At 32.1% G+C, this 25,434-nt stretch overlaps 1 protein-coding gene across 1 annotated transcript; it reads right to left on the reverse strand.

The window, feature by feature from the left end:
* Positions 1 to 9,595: 9,595 nt before the first annotated feature.
* LOC120280312 (YTH domain-containing protein ECT4-like) lies at positions 9,596 to 15,585 on the reverse strand. Its single transcript, XM_039287101.1, is given in 11 exon segments — positions 9,596 to 10,269; positions 10,474 to 10,629; positions 11,176 to 11,388; positions 12,131 to 12,368; positions 12,370 to 12,644; positions 12,764 to 13,036; positions 13,038 to 13,199; positions 13,847 to 13,917; positions 13,999 to 14,158; positions 14,276 to 14,331; positions 15,315 to 15,585. Coding segments are annotated over 11 exon segments (1,743 nt in total). The 5' UTR covers positions 15,331 to 15,585; the 3' UTR covers positions 9,596 to 10,146.
* Between the last annotated feature and the right edge of the window lie 9,849 nt (positions 15,586 to 25,434).

The following is a 25,434-nucleotide window of genomic DNA, read 5'->3' on the forward strand; positions in this document are numbered from 1 at the left end:
GGAAGAAATCGATGTTGAAAGCTATAGAAAACGCTCTAAAATTCCAACAAAAATTTCTCCAAACCCTAGCCGTGCTCTCTCCAAAATGTAGGAAGAAGATCCCCAAAATAAACTCTCGAAGCAATATTTAAAGGGCTAAAATTGAGATTTCACACATCAATGTGGAATTTCCGCACAAGCGTGTGAATTTCAAGGCTTCTCATTTTTCTGCGCGTTGTGAACAGTAATTGCTATAGTGCTTTGCTACAGTACTTTTACTACGATACTCCTGAATTCATTTTCTTCATCGAGACCGCATGGTTGGCCACACATATATGGAGTACATCATGTCACATCTTCACTTTCAACCACATTGATGAAGCTCTTGATAATGTTACACAAGTTAGAACATATGAGTGTGACTGCCTTTGTGCCCCTCAAATTTATAGATTTACTTGCACATTTTGGAGGTTGGCACACACCCATATGCCTATGATCACAACTTGTGCCTTTATCCTTGTTCGATACAAGAAATTCCTCAAAAATCGCGTCCATGATCTATTTTTGCTTTCTTTCTTCCAAACTTGTCTCCACAACCCTAAATGCACAAAAGAACACAAATACACATGAATGAGCCATAAAATATGATAAAAGTGATGGCCAATGTAATAAAAGTATACTTAGTAACACTTACACACAAATACTTATCAGTACATCAACGAGCATTATCGGAGAAGATGGCGCGTGACAGGCATCTTCAAATATCATCACTAAAGGAGTGTGAGTGACACATATCATCCGGACAATCTTGGGATCCTCTAATCCCCAACCTTCGAAGAGTTATTAGAGGGAGTTAGTCTAGAAGTACATTAAAAGCTTATTTATTCTTTATTTGGTCTTGCGATTCTCTTGTGCTTTGATGCTTTGCTTGTTATGATCCATAAGAACCTAATTCGAGAGGAATTGTATGTCTAGGTCCCTCAATTATTATTTATAAATCTTGATTGATTAATACAAATTGGTTTAGCTAGTTTTTTCGTAATCATTGCATGTTCTTACTTGCTTATTATTGTTAATGTGGATAAGGAGAATACACCCCCATGTTGATGATGCTCATGCCATGATAGATCTATGCATGTTCTAAGAGGTTAGGCATAGCTAGGTTTCTGGGTTAGGGATTGATTGTCCCTTAGGCTTAGGATATAATTTGTCTCTTCTCGTGGGATTCCCGGACTTAAGGCAAACATAGGAGGCTGGGGTGAAAGACATTCCATATTAAGTTTCTATTGATTTAGACCTAGTTGCCATGGCTTATTGGGGCTAGAAGGCCTTTGAATTTTTTCCTGGTTCGATCTTATAACACGATTGATACTTAATACCTAACATAATTAATAATAAAAATAACTATAGTATATACTTCCAACTCCTTCTAAGTGTGCTTAACGACGTCTCCAATTGTATTGTTTAATAGTGTTGTACAAGTAAACTAAATAAAAAGCATAACCGATTAGGCTATTGATCAAGTGAAAAGGAAATAAAATGAGCCTTTCATCTTTCTTAGGGAAATATAACCCTCATGTTCACCCATAAGGTATTACTTGACGACCCATACACTTGCGGTATCATGGACCAGTTGTAGTATTAAATACATGCATTCTTATATAATTACATAACTGACACACCCATAATGTGTCCAGTCAAAATGCCATATAATCTTGGCTGATTTAATGTTCATGCAATTAGGAATAGCATGGCTAGTGCAAGAAGACAACAATGGAATAAGGATACCATGACAACCACCACAACAAACTTTGTAGCTCCAAAATTCTCCACATAGCAAAGCATGACAAGTGCTGCATTCAAGGAAAACCCAAGAGTGTGAAGATAGTTTACCTCTGCTGAATATGTGAAGGAAGAAAACCCACAAGTTTTTTTTTTTTTGTATTAGAGCGTGTATGGTTCACTTCTTTTTGGGGCGAAGTGACAGAGGTCCTCAGTTCGACTCCAGTTCCACGCGTTTGGTTTGCTGAACTCGTGACAGAAGTGGTGATGTGACACTTCCAAATACCTTCACTTCAGCGTTTTCACTTCCCTGAGAAAAACTCCGAAGTTGGAGTTCGGTGCTTTTTGTATAACATGCTGAAGTCGCACTTCCACCACATGCGCCCACGTGACCTCGCTATTATCACCACCGCTTCATTTGCTTTCTCGGTTTTCATTAGGGTTTCCCACTATCGCCTCTTTCTCCCACACTCTTACTAGGGTTCTTCACTCGCCGCCCTTTGCAAAATCTCCTTGTCGTCTCTTTTGGGGACATTGAGGTATCCTTCAAGTGTCGTAGATCAGTAACTTCACAAGGTTTGTTCATTTCTTTGCAGGTTTTACAAGATAGTGTTCTCTTCCTCTACGAAGTTTCCCCGATCTTATTGTTTTTAGGGGTTACCCATAAGGATTGTTGTTACGGTTTGTTGGAGCATGCTGTTTTTATGGGTTTCCATATGGTTTTTAGCTATGGTTTATTGTTGTTGGTTTTTTGAAGTTTTTTTCCTTGAATCCGTTTGTAGGGCATTTTTATTGTAAGGTTTTTTACAGGTTGTTTTTAGGGGTTTTGATTTGGTTTTTAGTTGGGTTTTCCCTAAGTTCTGTTTCTTTTTTCCCGAACTCATGATTCAAGGCCCTTTTTTCCCATGCTGAAGTTTGTTGTTCGGATTTTTTCCTTGTTAGTTTTCTAATGGCTCAATCTTCTCCTTAATGGGTTTCTTTCGATTTAGGTTCCTCTGACTTGTGTTTCATCCCTGAAATCATTTTGATTTCGTCATGACCAGATCCATGGGCACTCTATTTTTTTGTTTTTTTTTTTATTTATTTCTATGGATGTTGTCCGTTCTTCATTTTACTGTCATTGTATTTTCATTTTACTTTACAAATGTTATTTCATGATTTATCTTTGGCCAGATCCATGGACGATCTATTTTTTGGCATGATCCTTTTTAACTGTTGATTATACACTCTCTTCATACATGGGTTTCTTTAAAAAAAAAAAATTTCTTCATAATGGAATTGGTATGTTGTCAGCAGGTTATTGTTTTGGTTTGTTCATTTCATTCTGAGTGGTCAAACAATTTTGCTTCGAATGTTTATTGCTAGTAATGTATATTTACTATGCAATAATCTCTATAAATGTGAGTTTGTTTTGGTTGTTCTTGTTTTTAGGCCTCTTATTCAGAGTATATGTTTTTGTTGTCCTAATGCAAACTATATAACCTGCAGTTATTTTTACATTCTTAATAGCAATATTTGGCATGCTATTTTTGCATATTTTCTTAGTGTTTGTTGTTGAAGTTAGCAAATGTTCTTTTTTGAAAACTATTCTCCCCCTAATTATGCTTACTTGTTTGTGGTTGTCATCTATAAATTTATGCAATCTATGTAATTGTCAATAATGCTTTGTTTTATGGTTTTTTTTTAATTTTTAATGGATATTATATACGTACCAATTATGTCAATACTATTTGCTCTTGCTCTATGCTACCCTGCATAGTGCCTGCTAATTCTGTTGATTTACTTGATGGTGTTATCTGCTATTATGCTTGTTTGATATGTTTTATCTTCTCTCAACATGAACTATATTTTTCAGTTATGTGTACATGCTCCTCATGCAAATTAATTCTGTTGAGTTATAATTGATTGTTGTCTGCAAAAATTTTTCAAAGTATATAACTATCGATTACACTTGGTTGTTGGATATATTATTGTTCTTTTTTCGAAATCTATAGACTTACCAATGATGTTTAAATTGTTAGTTACTTTACATGCTCTTAATGCAGACTACAAGCGACACAAGAATTGTAGACTTTCAAAGTATATATCTAGGTTTTCCTTCAAACTATTTACCTATCACTTTTGCTTAAATTGTTGGATATGTATGTTATTCTATTTTTGCAAAAGATAAACCTGCCAATTATGTTTACTTTGTTTGCTTTGTTTGTGATATGACTAACACTTTCAATTAGATTTTCATTCTCCTTTTGCAAAGTATATACCTTTCAATTATTCTTTCTTTTCATTTAATTATGTTTACTTCGTTTATGACATATATATATCTGGTTTCCTTCAAACTAGTTACCTATCTTTTTTGCTTAAATTGTTGGATATGTTTGTTATTCTCTGTTTTGCAGAGTATGCTATCTTGTTAAGGTTAATGTCTTCCTAGATTGCATGTGGGTGCTTTTAATTCATTGATGTTATGTAATATTGAATGCATTATATAATTTGCAACTCATTATATTGTACCATGTTCAACTTGGCCAATACCGGTTACATCACATCTTTTTAATTATGTTTCAAAGTGCAATGAATCATAATTTTCCCATAATATGTGTAGATGGATAATTGGGCATTATATGAGCAAGCGAGGCCCCTCGCAACAGCTTTTACAACAGTTGTTGTCATTGTTGCAATTTCATTTATTACTATTTATTGTTATACCACTGTCTGAATGTTATCAAGTTATTACTCTTTACTCAGTTACTGTTAATTCCCTTGTCCTGAATGAATGTTATCAATTTATTGGTTTCATTTATTATTTATTTCCATGCGCTAACTGAATGTTATCACTTTGTTTGTGCAATTTCTGCAAGAGTTGTGGTTATGGCTATGATGATGACACCAGAACATTAAGCACTAAGGCATTGGTTCCTTGAATGTTTATGTTAATTTTCAAACGACTGGGTGCACTGTCGAGGCAATGCATTGCAACTAGAAGACATAACCAATTCTGGCAAGTGAGTCAAGGGTGTGTCATCTGTTTGCTATTGTTGTTGGGAATAAGTGTGGCGGGGCGGTGGGTATCCAATACCTATACTGCAGCCAATTCATTGCCAAATACTAGCATCTAGTGGCATAGGCCAACTCATTGCGTGTTTGGTCTACTTGTTTTTTTGTTACTTTTGTCTTTGAAGTTCATATGGGACCCTATAATGCCAATGAAGTGCTGTGTGCATATGTTTTGTCACCTGAGCCATGATGACAAAATGAAGTGGACATGGATGGAAAAGCTTGAAGACGTTTGAAACTAGCTCACTGTTATTAGTTGTTGTTAGCAAAAACAGGCATTTAGTTGTTATTTATGTTGGGATGGTTTTGATTTTTTGTTTATTTTCTCAAGTTTTTCAGAAACTGCTAACTAGGAAGTGGCATGGTTGTATATTGTTATAGCTGATCATGTACGTAAGAACTCCATCAATGTTATTTTTCAATGAAATATCCAAGTTGTATCTATTTCACAGTGCAACCTTTTACATTTGTGTCTGGCGATGATTATGCAGTGAAGCAACTACAAACAAACAAAATTGAAAAATAAAAAAAATTAAAAAACAATTACAAAATTAAGTTTAAATTTAAATCAATGACAAAATTTAAATAGAAAACCAACAACACAAACAAAACCAAAAATTAAAAATTGAAAACAATGACAAAATTAAGTTTAAAATTCAAATCTATGACAAAATTTAAATAGAAAACCAATAAACAAACCAAAATTAAAAAAAAAATAAAAAATAAATACAATTATAAAATTAAGTTTAAAATTGAAATTAATGTCGAAATTTAAATAAAAAACCAACCAACTAAACAAAACCAAAAAATAAAAAAAAATAAAAATAAAAGATTCAACTCTAACACATTCTTCCAATATACATGAAGGGGTAAGCTCACCATATACTAAAGTGTTGATTGGATCTCCACTTTTGTGCAAACCAAACACCATGAACTCCCAAAGTGACCAGTTCCTGACTTTCACTTCCATTGTCCAAACACAAGAACTGGTCACTATTTTTACACTTCCCATTGCAACCAACCACACTAAACTAGGGACTTCACCTGAACTCTTTACTTCCACTGAAGTGCCACTTCTGGACTTCGGACACTTCGATGGAACACTTTCGAACCCAACACGCCCTTAGCATGTGAAACCATAAAACTGGCATGTGAACAAAACAACTATGTTTACATTTGCTAAAAATATGCAACAATTTTGAGGATTTCTTGTTTCCCTTTTTGTGTATTTAATATTAACATTACTAATGAAATTGCAGATAGCATACTGCAGAATTAGAATTATGATCAGTTATGAATATGTCTATCAATAGGATTTTGTTGACTGTATGAATGTTTCTTCATTAGGTCTTGTTAATGTATAGTTTACTAACCATGATTTTTTTCCACAACTAAGGTAGTGTTTGATGCCCTGGATATCCCAGGATAGGGATGGGATATCCAAGGCTACAGCTCAGCCCCATCCATGTGTTTGGTTTTCTGGATGGGGCTGGATGGGGATGGCCCTCATCCCTGAAAATGGGATGAGTGGCGTCCCACCAATCTGATGGGATGCCACTCATCCCACCATTTCATCCCTTTCTCTCTCTTTCTCTCATCCCTCTTCATCTCTCTTAATATTTTAAATTAAGTATATTCAACTCAAAAATTTAAGTTAAATAATAAATAAATATATTATTTATTAATAATCCATTAAAATAATTTAAGTTAAATAAATAAAATATATATCCATTAATTATCCGTTATTTAAAAAATCAAATATTTCCTAAAAATTTAAATTTATATAAATTAAAAAAATCATCCATTAATTAAATTAAATTAAACAATTTAAAAATATTTTTTTAATGATAATTTGACAATACATTCTTAGTTTTTAACCTTCTAGTTATTCATAATAATTTATGGTTATTCAGCTGTAGTTCCTGGTTATTCATAATAGTTTCCGTTTATTATGTTATTCATTAATAATCCATTAAAAATATTTCATGCTAAATAAATAAAAAATTTATCTATTAATATCCGTTATTTAAATCAAATACTTACTTAAAAATGGATATCCAAAACTTTACATATCCTTATCCCTCTAACCAAACACCAAACAATCTTTTATCCTTACTATTAAATCCCTCCTTCCAAACACTTAAACATGGATATTCCCAGGGACGGAACCAAAGGGGCTAGCAGGGCTTCGGTCCCCTCGGCACCGGAGTTCTTCTTTGCTTGGCCGGAAAACACAAAATCAGCCCCCGGCCCGTCAGCAGCCCCTCTTCCTGACCTCCGCAGCTCCGCTCCTCGGCCAATAGCTCAAACAAACGGACAGTCATGAGTCATGATGACTCGTTGCTGAGATCCAAGAATATCTGTAAACTTCAGAAAGAAGAGAGTTACAAGAGGAAGAAGATGAACAGCTTCTCAACTAGTTTTTCATTCATCTTACTTTTCTCAAAAGCATTCTAAACCATTAATACTAGGACACCAACTTTTCAAACATTTTCACCAACCACGTGCGGAATCCCAAGACACACTAACTTTACTCTATAAACTAAACATAAACAAATATATTATAGTACATTAAAACACATCAAAACATAACATCTAAAGATAAATCACTGGCAAAGCATTGAGCACTCTTCCACTATCACACTTTCAATCAGTTTACAACAGACTCGTGTGTGTGTTAGGCCCCGTTCTCTCTCTCTCTCTCTCTCTATATATATATATATATATATATATATATCTTCATAGATTTTTTTTATTTTTATTTTTTTAAATCTCTCTCCCCCTCTATCTTTAATTCTTCAAAGATTTTTTTTATTTTTTTAAATATCTCTCTTTATCACTATATCTTCATAGAATTTTTTATTTTTATTTTCATTTTTTTAAATATTTTTTTAGGTTTTTATTTTTATTTAAAAACGAATCATTTTTTTACATATTAATAGCTATAGTCTAAAATATAATAATATTTTTAAAAATATTTACAAAAATTATTATTTAATCTATGGATATGTTATAAATTACTTTAAAAAACCAATTAATTTATATAATATATAAAATTATATTATTAGTAGAATTTTTTAAAAATTATAGTTTGACACTTAATTTTTATAAACTAAAATATAAATTAACATTTAAATAAATTTAAAAATTATAAAAAAATTTTATTAATTGAATTTATGGGTGAATTAAATAGAAACATGTATGATAAACTTCATTTTTATAAATATGCCTACAATGTGTTCGATTAAATGCCTTAATGAGTTAAAATGTTAAAAATATCAAATATCAAATATTGATATGTATCATAAATTTATAATGTATATATGTATAATTAAATAATGTTTAATGTTAAATCTATATAGCAAAATGCATGATTATCTATATTGAGAAAGAGTTTTTGCAACTATTGACAATGAGGCGATTCTACAATGTTTTTGAAAAATGCAAACTCGTCGTATTCAGTTACCTTCTTTAAGTAGCATGCGTCGCACAGATGACAGTTTTAGCTCAAGCGTGCGTAGATAAACGTTTTATGTTTTTTTGTAATTGATTTAATTAAATGTCACAATATTGTATTATTTTGTATCAAATACAATTGTTTTGTTGACTGAAATAGTTTTTTGACATTTTACCCTCAACCACCCCTATGAATAAGTCCTGGTTCCGTCCCTGGATATTCTCATCCATGGATATCTCACATCCATGAAATATTATATCCCACTATCCGAAACACTACCTAAATAATCCTGCTATACATGTGTTATTGATCTGATTTCTTTCATAGCATGGATCCCACTATATCAGAAGTGTGTCAACAATCAAAATCAATTTATTGACCACTACCTTTTCAACTAAAATACTTGATGTATTTACAATTTTACATTGATTAGTATCATACATTAACAAACAAAACTCAATTAAAAAAAAAAACATTCCCAGAGGGGAATGTTTGTCATTGCTCAGGATTGTGGTTCTTGGCAACCTCAATAATTGCTAAATTGCGACATGAAAGCACATGTGTTCAATTGATGTCGACACTCAACAGCTTCCTCCGCTAGCAGGGCTCAGTGAAAGAGATGCCCAACGCTAAGAGATGTATGTGCATTAGGTTAACATTACTTTCGGATCAAGATCCGATTTGTTAACAATAAAGTTAGAAGAGTAACACACACTAAGCTAGCGTCTCCTATAATTTATTATTATTATTTTAATCATGTAAAATGCCACGTCAGCCTCGTGAATGGAAAATTTGACAATCATAAAAAAAAAAAGATTATCTTAAACCAAAACGAATAATACCAAAAACAAGAGATTAAGATCCCACAAGGACAAAAATTAATAGATTAAAAAAACCCTTTTTCACAATAATAGGACTAAACATAGTATTACACCTTCTCAAAATATAACTATCATTCCTCCTGTAAACATCTTACCAACTTTTGAGAAAATATTGGGCTATTTTGATAAATGACTTAAAACTTCAATTTAAAAAATAAAAATAAAAATAAATAAATAACGAATTTTTAAAAAAACCCTGAAACATAATAAAAAGTCTGGTTCAAATTAGATTTCCAAATCTTCCAAACAAAGCTGATTCATGACTACCAGCTTCTGTAAGCTAGCAAGAATTTGCAACTTCCTGATTCACTCTGAAGAGAGACAATAAGAACAATTAACTTCATCAACAATGTATTCATCCTTCAAAAGTGATTTAATTTCATAGCATTTGACACTTGGGAAAAGAAAAATGGAGAAGAAAAAAGTATCTCCCATCTTCACCTTTTTCTTTTTTCTTGTCATTTGAACTAGTTCAGTTTACCCTGCACTCTCCTACTTTACAAGCAACAAACACTTGGAAGCTACAGTAGGTAGGCCCAGTGACAGCAACTCTACAACAGAACATCAGGAACCAGTGGTTCACCATCCTCAATCTCAATGGCTTCTCTTCTGACCAACACCAAAACCTTAAAGAGGGGAAAAGTTGCACAAAAACAGCAGAAAAAAGAACGAAAAAAACTAAAGAAATGCATAGTAGAATCACTTGGCAGCACCAGCACCATCAACAACCTGCAGAGCCAGCTGCTTGATACCAGAAAGGAACCTCAACGTATCAGCCCAGTCATCGTTGAACACTGCTCATGGGGACAAAAAAGAGGCTTGTGTCATTCTGTTTCCTTGTAGCGCTCTTGAATGTTTTTTTTCCCGCAAGAATGCTCTCAGCCAACCATTCAGACTGTTACCAGCAAACAAGCCAAATTTATGAAAGTGGTTTGTTCCCAACATGCCCAAGCCCTTTCCAGTTTTGGGCTTTGTAGCATTTCACATTTTGTTTTACTCCTTTGCAGATATCTCTTCCTCGTTCTTGGTGGGTTCTAACTCATTCAGCGTAAGACTAGATACTGATAACTTTGTCTCACTCGCCTTTTTCGCTTGGATCACTTCATCAGTTTTTAGCTGGAGAAACAAGGTACTTGTCGCTAATCAAATAAAGTAGTATAAGCTAACATGTGTTCCAGAAATCTATTTTGTTCAGAAGTTAATGGGGGCTAATTGTCTCAAACATAGTTAACCAGAAGAATAGTCATATTATGGCATCTATAAGCAAGTATAATTCTATGTGACTAAGTCAGAACCAAAGCCCCACTTCAGATAGCTTACCGATAGACGTTCCAAATTTGGTGTAGGTTGTCGGATCTTCTTGTCTTGCATTGCTCTCTGTCTGTTTTCATAAAAATCGAAGTCATCCAATATGGAGGTTTTGGAAGAATAGCTCTTGAAGATGTTCAACATCTCAGTCCCCTGAGAAAATTTCACCTGAAATACAAATCCATTTAAAATTTAATTAATGAAAAGGAAGATGAGTACATACATTATAACAAAGATCATCTCATCGAAAAAAAATTGAGGGAAAAAAACCATACAAATCTTATAAGATAGCTATAGAGAATAATATTCAAAAGGAACCCGGCTTGATGAAGTGATTAAGCAAATAGCAGCATTCAAAACCTTTGGGGAAGAAATAGCAACATTTACTTGCAAACAAAGAAGACCAGGTGATTCTTCAAAAAAGAAAAAAAGCATGTAAAGTATAGATATATTTAAAAATATCTTAAACAATTTGGCACAATAATCGCCTTAAACTAAAATCCAAACCAAGAAAAGAATAGTTTCATACTCAAATCACCAGAAATAATAAATTTATTTTTACAGAGACATGTAAATTTATATATAATACTAGACAAGCTAAATGGGGAAATATAATCATGCAACGCATTATGTTTATAAATATTATGACAACAAGAAAGCTGTGCTCCAAAAAGATCACTAAGAATACTAAATGATTGTTATGAGGCACGGTACCTCTTGGGTATCTCTGCTGTTTGTAACAGGCTTGTTGTCATTGTTCTCCAAAATGATGTGACGAAATTGTGGATTTGGGACATCCTTTATAATGTGCCACTTAACAGGGAAAAAACCACTCCACTTATCTTGTTGCCAAAATTCCATGTTCTTGCTGAAATCAACTCGCCCAATCATCTCAGCGACACCACAGAATTGACCACTCGCATTAACCTGAACAGGGAAAATTTGTTAAACAGATGTACCAATCAACAACCCGCATTTCAGCATATACGAACTTAAATATCAGCCAAATTAACTGATTTTGTATTTAATCCTTACATATCTACTAAAAACACTTCCTAAACATTTTGAATTTAAAATAAAAAAACAGTGTTTTCACTTAAGTATACAGTTGAATAAGCTTACAACTTTCAAATTCCACCATGATGACAAAAACATAACTAAATTCATCTAAGAAGCTTCATGAAGTTAAAACAAAAGCAACCATAAGCATTAGTCACTATAGGTGATTCAATCAATGAAAAACATGAGCAGTAATTTTCTCATTCCAGATCTAAATCAGGTCCCTCATGTTTCATGAACTTCAATCTTCAAATATCAAATCTTCTGCAGGTCAAAACAGTAAACAATATAGATATAGAGATAATCACCAAATGAGATGATACTATTTTAGAAAATCACAATAGGTTTGATACTTTTCAGCAGCTAATAGTTGTCTGTTCACAAGTTTCATTGAAGCACAAACACAGATATGAGAATAAAAATAGACTCTTAGACAAAGGCGAAGAAATATTTAGATCTAATGCTAATGTTGTGTGGTGACAAAAACCGACAAACATATATTTGTAAAGTACCAACCAACAAATATCCAACTTAAGTAGACAGTATTGATGGCACAACTGACAGTAATTCAAATACAATGATAAGTGCTTTCAGGAGTTTGATAACTTACAGAGAAGAATAAGAAAACAGGACACTTGCTTCCTTTCTCTGACATTTTATCCTGTGCAATTTGATAAGCACTGTCTAGTCTCTTGTTCCCGTTAGGAGTGCTTGCCCAAACATTATATTTAATGCTTTTGTGAATATCATCTTCACTGTATGACTTTATGACAAAAAAGAAAGCGTGATCGTATTTGGTTGGAAAATCTGAAAGGTTATATTCATCCTTCCTCACAGCAGAAAATGCCAGATTGCTTTTTCTCATTTCCCTCAGAAGCCAAAGATCCAAGTTGATCAACATCAGAGATCAACGAACTCCTGCTTACGTTGGTTCTTGGACCCCGGTTCTGTTCATTCAGCGTGTCAAGGTCAACAGCCCCAAATCTGTGCCGGACCTTGACCTTATCAGTCCCAACCCAATTTCTTCCAGTTTCCTTGACATGCAATAGACCACCTTTTCCTTGATTCGGGTATGAAGAGAACTTGTTTATTGGAAGAAAACCTTTGGATAGAGCAGCTGCTGCCTAAGGAATAAGTTTTGATGGGAAATGATTATATATTGAAGATGTTAAACTGATTATACAATACACATTCAAAAAACATATGGAAAAGTCAGTTACCATATACTTCTAGATAGCAATACCTTATTTACAGAATTGACAGATTGACTATGAACTGCAGGTAGTGGCGATGCATCCAATGTTTGAGATCCTTTCATATCCGAAACAGCTGACTTTGCAGAGATCGAAGCCTTTGGAGGAGGAAAGGCATGGCCAAATTTTGGCTTAGGAGCAGATGTTGCTGGATCTAATCCAAATCCAGTTCCACTGATCCCATCCACATATAGGGAGGGATCCCAGTATGCAGGGATAAATTCAGGTCCATATGCAACAGATTGAGGAAAATACCCTGGAGAAACAACGGGTCTGGGGAAAAACAGGACTTGGATAATATGGCTGTTGACCAACAAATTGTCCATCAACACCAACCATAGCTCCTGGCAAGAATGAATATGGAGCATAGGTTGGTTGCGCACCAGGAATATAATATAGAAATGATCCATTATCTGTTTGAATAGCCTGAAATGAAATATGAACATATAATTAGTCATTAACATCAACACAAAGAACATCTACAAGTAAAATATTCAACACCTGCATCCAAATCCCCATATGGATGGTCGACGTTGCTTAAGTACACCCATTCTTAGTTGAAAATAAGACAGAAAAATTAACATTATTGTACATCAAGAACTTGAAGTCATTGTCACACAGAACGAAGAAATTACTAAAATCTAGATCATCAAAGGAAACAATTATTGATATTTGAAACATCTACTTCCTAAAGATGTAAACATGGAATAGCCAATCAACGATCAGAGATTCTTAAGCTGCTACGATCTCATAACCTAAATGCATAACTGACTAAGTATTACTTCATGACTGGAAGTAGTGCCATCTGCCAAAGGCTGCACGTACAAAAGTATAAGAATGAAGAATACAGATTTTTAACCAACAGATATGAAAAGAAGAAATGTCTAAATAACAAACATATCAACATATCAAGGCCTTCATCTCCAACAAATGAAATTAAAACAAAACCAACCAAGGACCTAGTTCTTAGCCAATTATCAAAATACCAAACTGATGGATTTGTGTCCAAGGTGCAGATAACAAACAACTGACAATAACAGCCGGTTACTCAAATTGCAGACAGAACAACTTACAGGATGAAGAACTTCTGAACCATCAGCCCCAATAGCATAACTAGGGGTATCCCACTCCCCAAATGTATACCCTGTTAAGAGTGTTATCATTAGCCCGGCCAATAATAAAAGTGCATTCAAAGAAATAATGGCCAGCCAGCATCAACCCAAACCTGGGTAGTAGTAACCATAGTAATCATTGACAGGATAATAGACGCTCTCAGAAGCTTGAGACCCCTCTTGGTCCACCTCACTAGCTTTGATGCTGCTTGTGGCATCCACAGAGGAGATGCATGATGTTGCATCGGATGGACTTCCATCTTTTGAACCAAACTGCCAAAAAGGATAATTGGCACATAGACAAAACTGGTGAGGAAAAGCAATCTAAAAGCATTAAGAAGAAGATATCAAGAACATATAACACTACTAAAACCAAGAAAATCCACATACCGCATTGGTATCACTGCTTTTAGGACCTGAAACCATTTTCAGATTTTCTTCAACAGCTGGATTAGAACAAAGGTTAAGGCAATCACAGATCAAAATTTTTTTCTTTTTTCTAAGTACGAAAGTTAGCTTTATGCCTTAGCTACCAATAGCATTATGCTCAAATACATATCAACAAGCAACACTGACTGCTTAGTCATCAAGCAAACAATATATTCCCTTGGATCGAACAAAGCAATCTTCAAGCTTGATGCTCAAGCCACAACAAACATGCTACCCAGATCACAGATCTGATCAATCTTTAAAAGACTAAGGAGACATGGCTACAAATAACAATACCAAAATTTCCACAAATAAACATACTCAAAGACCCCAAAAAAACATAAAGGCACACAGAGAAAACAGCAAATAAAAGCTTTTGGCTGATTGTACCAAAAAGAGATTGAAAACACCAATTATACTACAATATCACAGCAATCATGAAATTGCCGGATCAAAGAAGCTACCCAAACGAATGTTCTCAATATCAATCAAAGATTGAAAAAGATTCAGTAACAAGATCAAACTGATCCTAAAGTAAGATCAAGCATTTAAACCACAAATAGGTAACTTTAGATCCATTCAACACTATCAAACAGATTAAAATCAAAAAAGTTGATGAAAAAATGGAAAACTTTTAACATGAAAGCATTTCCACTACCACCAGCCAAAGGCTGCACAAAATACCTACCCGAACCCCTCAAACTTAACCCAAAATCACACAAACAACAAGCTCTGAGGCTTCCACAATCAAGATCCATCAAAGAAACAAAACCAAACACTTCTAATCCAACCTCCAAATCGCACCCAGATCCATCCATGAAATCATCAAAGAACTCAACAAAAACCATCCACAATCAATCAGATCCCAAATAAGTAAAAAAGAAGAACTCAAACAAATCGAGTAAATCACAAGAAAACAATGGCAAAAACCACCCAAGATCATCGACCACAACCAAAACCAAAAAACACAAATAAACAACACCTCCAGCTAAAAGGATACGGATTTCAGCGGCCATGAAGTCACACCAAAGATCACCGCAAAAGAACCCCGCTCCTCTCTCCTCCAGCTCGAAGAACCAAGAAGACTCAAAACCCTACCTGAAGCCCGTTCCCAATGATCACACGCAAGGAGATGAACAGCGTTTCTCGCCGGAAAACGGCCGGAATTCCGACGACGAAGAGGAGGAGAATGCGCGAGAGAAGAAAAGAGAGAACCAAAAAAAAAGAGGAATTTTTAGTGGTGGGTGGGAATAACAATGGGTTTTTGGTTACGAGTTATGAAGTCAATAGAGGTACAAAAGAGGGAAAAGGAACGGTTGATAAATCGCCACGTCATCAGAATAATGCCCATCCAACGGTTCCATCCGCTTCGCGCTCCACAACAATGGCTTCTTGTCCGTCCGATGATCCCGAAACGCCGTCCCGGTGAACACTGTCCAAAATCTAGAACTTTTACGGGTCTGTTGTCCTTTAGGATCTAATTTTCTTAAACTGCCCCACCAATGGGAATGTGAAACGTAAATGACGTCATTCACTTTTGTTTTGTTTCCTATATGTGGTGTAGGATAGGTTTGGATGTTCTTGTCTGTGAGTATCCAGTGACTCCCGGTGAGATGACCGGATGTTTGAGTTCCACGTGGTGAATGGTGATTGGTTGGAGAAGGGTATGTTTTCCAAGGGTTCACGTTTCTCTTGAGGTGAATTGAGTGGCTGGTGTTACGGACCAAGTTAGCGGAGCTGGTTGAGCCAAGTTAGCATGATGAAAACTGAACCGCTTATTTGGGCTTAACCCTTCTTGAGTTTTGATGATATGAAAAACGCCACGAATTTGGGAAGAAATAAATTCTAATAAATTAAATTAATTAATATTCTTGTCTTTTTTTAAAATTTTTAATATATATTTAGATTTTTTTATTAGAGAAAATTATTTTTAAAATTATGTGATTTGGTTTGAGTTCAATCAATTACTCCTAAATTTTTAATTGACTTTATATTTTTTATATTTTTTATATTTATTATAAACTAATAATCAAACCAACAACCGGTTAGTTTATTGGTATTGGATCCTCTTACATAAAATGTTCGTCTTGTTGAAAAAAATTGGATTAAAATCTTGGGGTAATACAAATGGAGAGCACAATCGTTGTGAAAGCTCAATTCCTTGTATGTAGATATCTGTTTTTAATGCGTGATTTGTTTTCATTTATTAAAAAATAATAATAATAAAATTGACAATAACATTGTGACTTAGCTTGAACTTAGGAAAATTAGTTAAAAATATCATTAAATAAATTAAATAAAGGGGTGTGATGCACATTTTTCATGATTATATATGATTCAATTAATTGAGCCTAATTTACATTATTAAATAGTTAATTTATTTTGCCATTGTTATTATTATATTTAATTTCACATCAAAGTAATTTATATTGATTGATGAGATTTTTTTCGTCAAATAAATTCTAGAATTTAGAAACAAATTTCCAATTAACAATAATTAGAATAAAAAGAGTTTATTATGTCCACAAGCACAAGACATCTAACTTTAGATACAATAACACTCGCCGGGCCCTGTACCCTTTCCATTATTTGATGACAATGAACCACCCTCCAAGTTGGCTCCAACACAATGAATGAGTTCATTATCACAACAATAAAATAAGATATCAGAAGTAATAAATATAAAATATATTTATTAATTATGTATACCTATTGATTAGTAATTAGTAATATATATGAGATCTAAACTTTGAAACATACTCTACATGATACTCCATATTGAACACATAATGAGTTCATCCCCTTATCATGTTCCCACTTAAACAAAAAATTAATTATTAAAAATATTTATAATTTTTTTAAAATATAAACAAATCACCCCAAATGCAACCCATTTATTATTACTCCTCGATCTTGTCACCATCGTAAAAATTAATTTATAGTTTGAAATTTTTTTAAAAAAATAACGATAAAAATTAAAATAAATTTTATTATTATGAAAAAAGAAATTTTCAAATTTTCAAAAATTTTCTTTCAGTCGAGTCAAATGAAATGAAAGAAATAATAATTATGAAAATTAAAAGAAATAATTAAATAGAGTTATTTATCAAGGTTACTTTTCCAAAAAGGCATGATTAAGATATATATATATATATATATATATAAATAGATTATAAGATTCCTTTTTTCTTGTGTTTTGGAGGCTTACTTGGTCCCCAAGTTTCAAGGAAACAAGTCAGCTCAGACTCAGCGCACCAGGGTACCACTGTTCAAAAGGTATGCATGACAGCTGTTTTTGTACATTTATTTTTATTTATTTATTTCTCTATTTATTTATTAATTGATTTACTTATTTATTTATTTATTTGATTTTTAAAGCTTTCTTGTTCCCCAAATTTCCAAGGTTTTTTTTTCTATTTTTGTTTTTTTATTCAATTGCTCAAGTCAAAACAGGAGTTTATTGCATATTAATATAATATAATCTTATACATAAATATTTGAAAGAAAAAACAATTTAACTTCACAATTTGGGTTTGGCTTTAGGATTATCTGGGAAAAAATGAAGAAATTTTGATTGAATTTTAGTTTATGGAGACCAAATTATAATTATTTCGATTAATTGGTTTTTTATTTATTAAATTTACGGAATGTCCAACTTAAATCACTGTATTAATTTAATTTGATGATTTTTTTCGTATTTATCATTATATTATTATAAATGATTAAAAAATAATAATTTAGGGGCCACAAATAATTTAGGCTTTAAAAAATAATATATTGTCAAAATAAAAAGAATTTTAAAATATTGGCTAAACCGAAATTTGGTTGCTTTGCTAATATTATATATATATATATATATATATATATATATATATATATATATATATATATATATATATATATATATATATATATATATATCATGCAATGGAAATTTTCTCTAAATTTAGTGGTGGATAATATATCTCGTTGCTACACAAACATTAGAAAAAAAAAATATTGAGCATTTAAAAATGGTTATATTATTTCAAAAGGTTTTGTGTTGTTTATTTTTTTTTATAAGTGATAAGTGTTATAAATCAGCCAACCCACACACCCTCATCCAGTGATATGAATTTTATATAGCAAGCTTACACTCGTAATTAGAGATCCATTAACAATTCTTGCATCTAACGAAATTCGAACTCTAAAACTTTTTAAATGTCTCACATTCGACATTTCTAATGGGGTCAATATCATTGGCCTATTGGTTATTTGGTTTTTTTATTATTTTTCTAGCTTCATTATTTTTTTATTTTTTTTATAAAATAAAAATTAGAAGTATTGAAAATAATATTAGCTTCTAACGTTCAAGAAAGTGTTATTTTCCCACGTCACTTTTTCTAAAATCCCTATTTAGTAAATTTTGAATTTTCATAATTTTAAAATTATTAAAGTTTACAAATGTAAATTAATAAAAATACTAGAAATATAATAAGTAGGATGATGGTTGTACATAATTTAACGAACCAAACTTTGATAAAATTAAAGTATTTATAAAAATCAAATTTAAAACTCAAACACAAATTATTCCTACCCCGACCTACCGCCCAACAAATATTATTGATGGACCCTAAGTAAGGTGCACTTGAATTAGGAATATATTCCATCACAAGTTGCACATCAATCTCAAATAAAACTAAAAGAAGATTAAATTAATAAGGGAATAATATGTATGTTCAAACTAATGTATAGTTTTACAATTGAGGTTTAAAATTAATCAAATCATATTCATCTCAGTTAAAAACAATAAAATGGTAAAATCTAATATTACGAGAGAAAAGCAACTTATTATTAATTTAATAAAAATACACAAAAAAAAAATGTAAACAAGTAATAAAATTCCAAAAATGGGAAAAAAACAACTGAAATAAATCATAATTGAAAAAAAATGGACAATTAAGAGTATTAGGTGCTATAGTGAAACTGATTGCAAAAGAGAATAAATCAATAGAGGTCCATTTGATGTTGAACAAATGAATAATACTAGGGTGATCAACAAAAGTATTTGTGCAGAGCCAAATTTAAGTGTTAGCTAAATAAGGGACTTTTTTAGCTTTATTTTATTATCAATAAAAATAATTATAATTTCATCTTAAATACGCCCTATGATAGCTTATAGTAAGAGTAGTTAATAACTCTAAAAATCATCCCAAGAGAGCTGATAAAAAAATCTCTAGTAGGAAAAACTAATAATCCTTAGAGGTCGTTTGATTTACGGAATCTTATATTATTGGGTGTAATTTTTGTTTAGTTGATGAGATAGTAATATACCTGGAATATAACATGGTTACCGGGAATCTTATATTATCAATTATATTTTTATTAAAATACTCTTACCTAACATGTGTTAAATATATAAAAGTCCGTAAATTTTGATGTGAATATCAAAGTTGTTTAATAATAATTGTTTTTTATTATTACAAAATAACTTTTAATTAAAAACATTTAACTTTTATAAATATTAATTAAATAAAAATAATTATATATAAACTTTTATCTCCGACTTAATATTGAAAAGAAATTGAATCTCAAATGTTTGTTTAACCTCTAAACAAATAATTTCATAAATATATTTTCATATAAAAGTTATATGTGAAAGGAAAAAAAGATTTTTTTAAATTTTTTTTTTTGAATTTTTAAAAAATTGATGTTTTTAATATTTTATTGGATTTGATTGTATAATAGTGAAAAAATTTCACATTCCGCTTGAAATATTACATTACAATCTCTTAAATTGGTAATCACATTATTAATAGTATTACCCAAGTTATCAGATTTTACAAATATGATATTCTAATTTAAAGTAATTAAATAAAATAATATCATATTACATGATCCAGATTCCGAAAGTAATATTATACCCCAAACAAACACTACCTTAGTGTTACTTTGTGCTTAGAAAAAGTAAAACAATTTATAGCCATAGTTTTATTCTTTGTCGCATTAAATAGGAATTATCAAGGGTGGACAACGGGAATTGAACCTGTCCATTGTTATTTTTAAAAAATGATATAAATAGTTATTAAAACAACACTCGGTGCGTTCATCACTTTAAAGTTGACCCATCAACGAACAAATGTCTCAAGTTGACATGGTTTGCATTATCAAGATAAGATGATTAAAGAAAGGACCAAATGGATGGAATGCTTATTCTAAAGCAACATAACTTGTGAACCATGTTCACTTGCTTTAAACAAAGTATCCGATCCTTCTAATCAAGGGTGTAACAAATAATTAAACAATCAGTATAAAATATTATTCAAGTGAAAAGCCACCTCTTTATCAAGAATACAAATTCTTATCATGAGTGGCCTGGAAACCCTATTTTGAATGTATATAATTTTTTTTTTCCCATAAATAATTTAATATTAATTATATATACAAGTTTATTAAATAAATATTAATTTCATTTTTGTCTAAATCCAATAAGATGAATGTAATTAAGAAAACTACCAATAATTGATTGAGGTCTTATGTGCATTATTCGTTGCTTTGTGATTAGAAATTTAGGTCCCACAAGGGGAACATGAAATGTGCCTTTTGGGAACATGTTCACTACTCTTGATCCAACCACTAATGGTCTAACCTTGACATTCCATCACACATTTCTCATCACAAACATTCATTTATTTGTTTATTTATCTTTTCATTATTTCATATATAACCTTCCTATATGAATTACTTCTTTTACATTATATATATATATAGATATATATATCACTTTCAAAATCCTTTTAGTTTGCATGCCCAAGTACTACTTAATAATGAGGAACAATTTCCTTTTAGCCAACACTTTCATCTTTAGTTAAGCATGGTTTACTGATAAAGTATAAATGAGTCCAACCTTAGAAACCATTCAAAAACCATCTTTTTTTTCCAAAGATGTTGTGATTTAAAGTTGCATATAACCAAAAGAATTGCTGTTGAAGATAATTAGAAGTAGCACAATTAGCAGCGCGCTCAAATGACAGGTGTTATGAATCAACTGTGGATTTATGGTGATCCAATTATTGATCAAACCATAGGGGCTAAGGTGTTGCGCAATCTAACACCTAGATTTGACCTTGTTGTAGCCATAGAGGAGTCAAAGGATTTAACTACATTCATTATTAGAGGACTCATTTCTAATGATTTAATTTACCTGAAGCACTGCAATACTAATAAACAAGCAGTTGATATTTTTACAAAAGCATCACTAGTTCAAAATTTCATATATATTTTACATCATATGTGGGTGTGTGCAACTTCAAATTAAAAGGGGCGTGTAAGTCTACGTGGAATATCAAGGTATTCAGTTAATTAATTAGTTTTAGCACTATCAGTACAGAGGGTAGTTTTACATTCAGTCTATTATGTACGTGGATACCTGCATATTAATTGGGATATAGAGGTTGTGTAGTCTAATAACATCCGTAGATTTTAGTCTAAAGGCATTATTAGATTTTTGAATCGCAATTTGTATCTGTGGAAGATTAGATTGTGATAGATGTTTTAGATCTGGGCCAAAATTTACTATGATTATAAACTGATACTTTGAAAAATGGGATGCTTTTCTGCGTCTTAGCTGATAAATGCCCATGATTCTCTGACCTTACTATTTTGCCCGTTCTTGTTGATATTTTATAAGAAGCAAAAGACTTGCAACTAATCAACCAAGAATTAAAATGATTAACTACGTAATCAATAATTTTTCTTGGCTCAGTATGTATGTCTAGAAATTAGTAAGCTATTGTATTCTCATATATATACACACTATCTTTATCTGCGAAAAAATATTATTTACGCAATATTTATAAACAAAACTATTGCTTGTCGATAATACCACAATCATTATACAATTATCTTCGATAATTTTGTTGTCTTTCAGCTGCGTCGTTACGCTGATGTCGATTGATATATTCTCATATATATATATATGATGGGTAAGTGAACAATAACGAGAATGTATGATGAGTGTCACGATTTGTTATGTCGTTGCATTCTTTTGATTTTGTTAACTACGCTGTGAAAACCAACAATTGCCCAGCTTCTGGTTTTGGTGGTTTTATGGTTTCCTTGACCGGACTGTTTTATGATTTATCAGGTTTGCTGTTCGTAAGTATAATCTTCAGATTGATCATTTTCTTTATATATTGAATTAGCTCTCTTGATCGTCTTGGGCGTCATCTCTTCCATGATGGGTTTAATCCCGCCTCCATGGCCCGTGTCTTACCTTGTCTGGTTCAAATTCTCTGTAGAGATATAATAGATAATTCTGCAATTTTGGTTAGGGGTCAGTGGAGATAGTTTTGGGGTGGGAGGCTGCAGACGTTTATAGATTAGAAGGTAGAAGGAGAGTGGGGATTGGTTTTAGATGTTATATGATTTATAAGCTGTGGTTTCAAGGACAACTTATCTCAAGTTATCGTTGCAAACTTAAAAATATTATTACTGTAGGAAAATAAATATGGATTGAAAGAGCTGATCTTTATATAAAAACTAAAGAGGTAACTCATGATAATGTTTGTTATATCAATCATTTTGGTAATATTGCGAGGACAATCTAGTGATGTATTTCTTATTATATTTTATTATTTTAAAGTATTATGATGGCCACAAACTTTTCTATAGGGAATATGAGTATAATAATGACTTGAGATTCTTTGTGAGCTTCCTATAATGGTATTATAAACTTTGGAACAATGAATAAGAATCTTTTGTTGTCCTTTAGGCCCTTGATGGGAGATAGTGGCTTGCGACCTAGATGCTATTCCTTCATCCCTCACAATTAAGTTGAATTGGAGTACCTTATCAAACAGTAACACATTAAAAACCCACTAGTAGCCTAATGTACCGGGCCTGAATTATTATGGGCCACTATCATTATCCAAGTTTTTGTGGAGGAATAAACTATTATGAGAAATTCATGAACAATATTGGTTAAAACAAAACAATATTGTAAATAATTTATATAAAATTTTTGTTCTGTTATATTACTTATCTTGTTTATATCCAAAATAATACTCTATTATAATATAACTATTTTTTGTGTGAAGTATAGAAAAACGAGGGTGATTTGTAATATTTTTTATTTTAATTAGTTACAAGTTTGATAGATTTTTTTTTAAAAAAACATGCAGGAAATTAATAAAATTATTCATGAAAAAAATGTAAATTAAGACCAAAAGAATCTTAAATCACAATGCTGATTTTTATGTAAATTTTTTTAGACGAAAAACTAAAATGTGAGGGTCGATATTCCACTATCAATAAAACAAGTTTGTTTCTTATTATAAATGAGCCATATTATCTTTTTAATGAAATATTTTTCTAATTTAAATAGTTTTGGGATATCAAATAAACTAGCGTTGAAATAATGAACTTCATTCTATTTGATTTGCACAATAGATTAAAATATTTTTAGAAATCACAGAGCATGGGTGATAAAAGTTACTTATCTTAATCCATGCTTCAAATTTGTTTGAACGAAGAAATCCCAAAACTTTTTAACCACAATTTTTCTCTCATTATTTTCTTCCCAATCAGGAGGAGTGGCAAAATGGATACTGACACGATTACACGATACGATATGCGGGTATGGATTTTGCATAAACGGGTTCGTGTCTTAAACGTGTTGATACGATTAAGACACGCTTAAATTAAATGGGTTCGTGTATAATCATGTCAACTGGTGTAAGACAAGTTTAACACAAATATAAGGGTAAGAAAGTAATTATACTCAATATATATATATAATATTTTTTAATATATATAATATATATAGTGCAAAGATCTAACTACAAAACCCTAATATCAACCCAACGACCAGCTGATAGGAACGCAAGTGTATGTGCCAAGTGCGTAATATAAGTGTATGTAAAGCAAGATGTCGGTCCATAGGGAATAATGAGAATATTAGTAGTAACCCTAATTCCGAAAATTAGCCTAATTGATCAAATGATGTGTGTGCGAACAAAAGAAAGTAAAGCAAGAAATTCGGAAATAAATAGGACAAAAATCAGGGGAAAGAATGATATCCTGGCATAGCATCCCTCTAGGGTTTGATAAAGTGCAGGACAAATGTTGTCTATGTATGAAATCTTATCTGAGCTGAGAGGTTTCAGAATTATACTAAACCCCTCAGTAGAGGATGAAGAGTAACTGAATTGGTGTAGAGTTGATACAGTCTTCCACACAATCGCATAAACACTCTATGAAACCTCACTATAGGTTAATGAAAATCTCTTAAGTAGGTAATCCTTCTTATAAGGAAAGATTACCCCTAATCTGAATACAGAGTAGAGATGCGATTTCTCCTAAAATATACTCCATATGATTGCAAAGAGCACGGAGGTACTCATTAACTCACTCGGGAAAATTGAGTGACATGGAGTTTCCAAAATACCCTATGTTTAGGCTTACTCACAATTCCCTCTAATCACAGTATGTCTATGCTAAGTGGGAGTTTCTTCTCACTATAAAGCAAATCGGGTATGACAACTAAGGCTTTCGCCACAATATCAATCAAGCATTCAAACATGCAATTTGACTCAAATAGAATGGATTGTAATAAAGAGAACAAGTAAAATACATGAATCCAACAACCAATGTCAAAGAGTAAACCCTAGAGTTCAACTATGCCAAAACACCATGAAAATTAGTTCTTCATCATTGGAAAACAACAATCCAATCCAAATGAATTAAAATACATAAAGAGAATAACAAAACTACCTCAAAGCTCACAAACTCTTTAAATGGATGAAGTTTCAAAGATTCCCCAAAATCACAGTCGAGATCCCTCCACAAACGGTTTATTTGAAGCTTTGAATCTTCTCCTAATCTCTCCCTCTTGTTTTCTTCCTTCTCCGGTAAGATAATCAATGGAAACCCCCAAAATCGCCACCCAAAGGGTGGCCAAAGAGTAGATAAGAAGATCCCCCAAAAAGCCATGATTTCTGGCTTTTATAACTCAAGAATAGGGGTTCTTACGGCCATAAGAGGTCCTTACGACCCGAGGCTTATGGTCGTAACAATGATCATAATAGTGCCCGTAAAGCTCTCGGGTTGGGACTTACGACCGGAACTGTGCCCATAATAGT

This window comes from Dioscorea cayenensis, chromosome 17 (assembly GCF_009730915.1).
Source record: "Dioscorea cayenensis subsp. rotundata cultivar TDr96_F1 chromosome 17, TDr96_F1_v2_PseudoChromosome.rev07_lg8_w22 25.fasta, whole genome shotgun sequence".
Taxonomy (NCBI): Eukaryota; Viridiplantae; Streptophyta; class Magnoliopsida; order Dioscoreales; family Dioscoreaceae; genus Dioscorea; species Dioscorea cayenensis.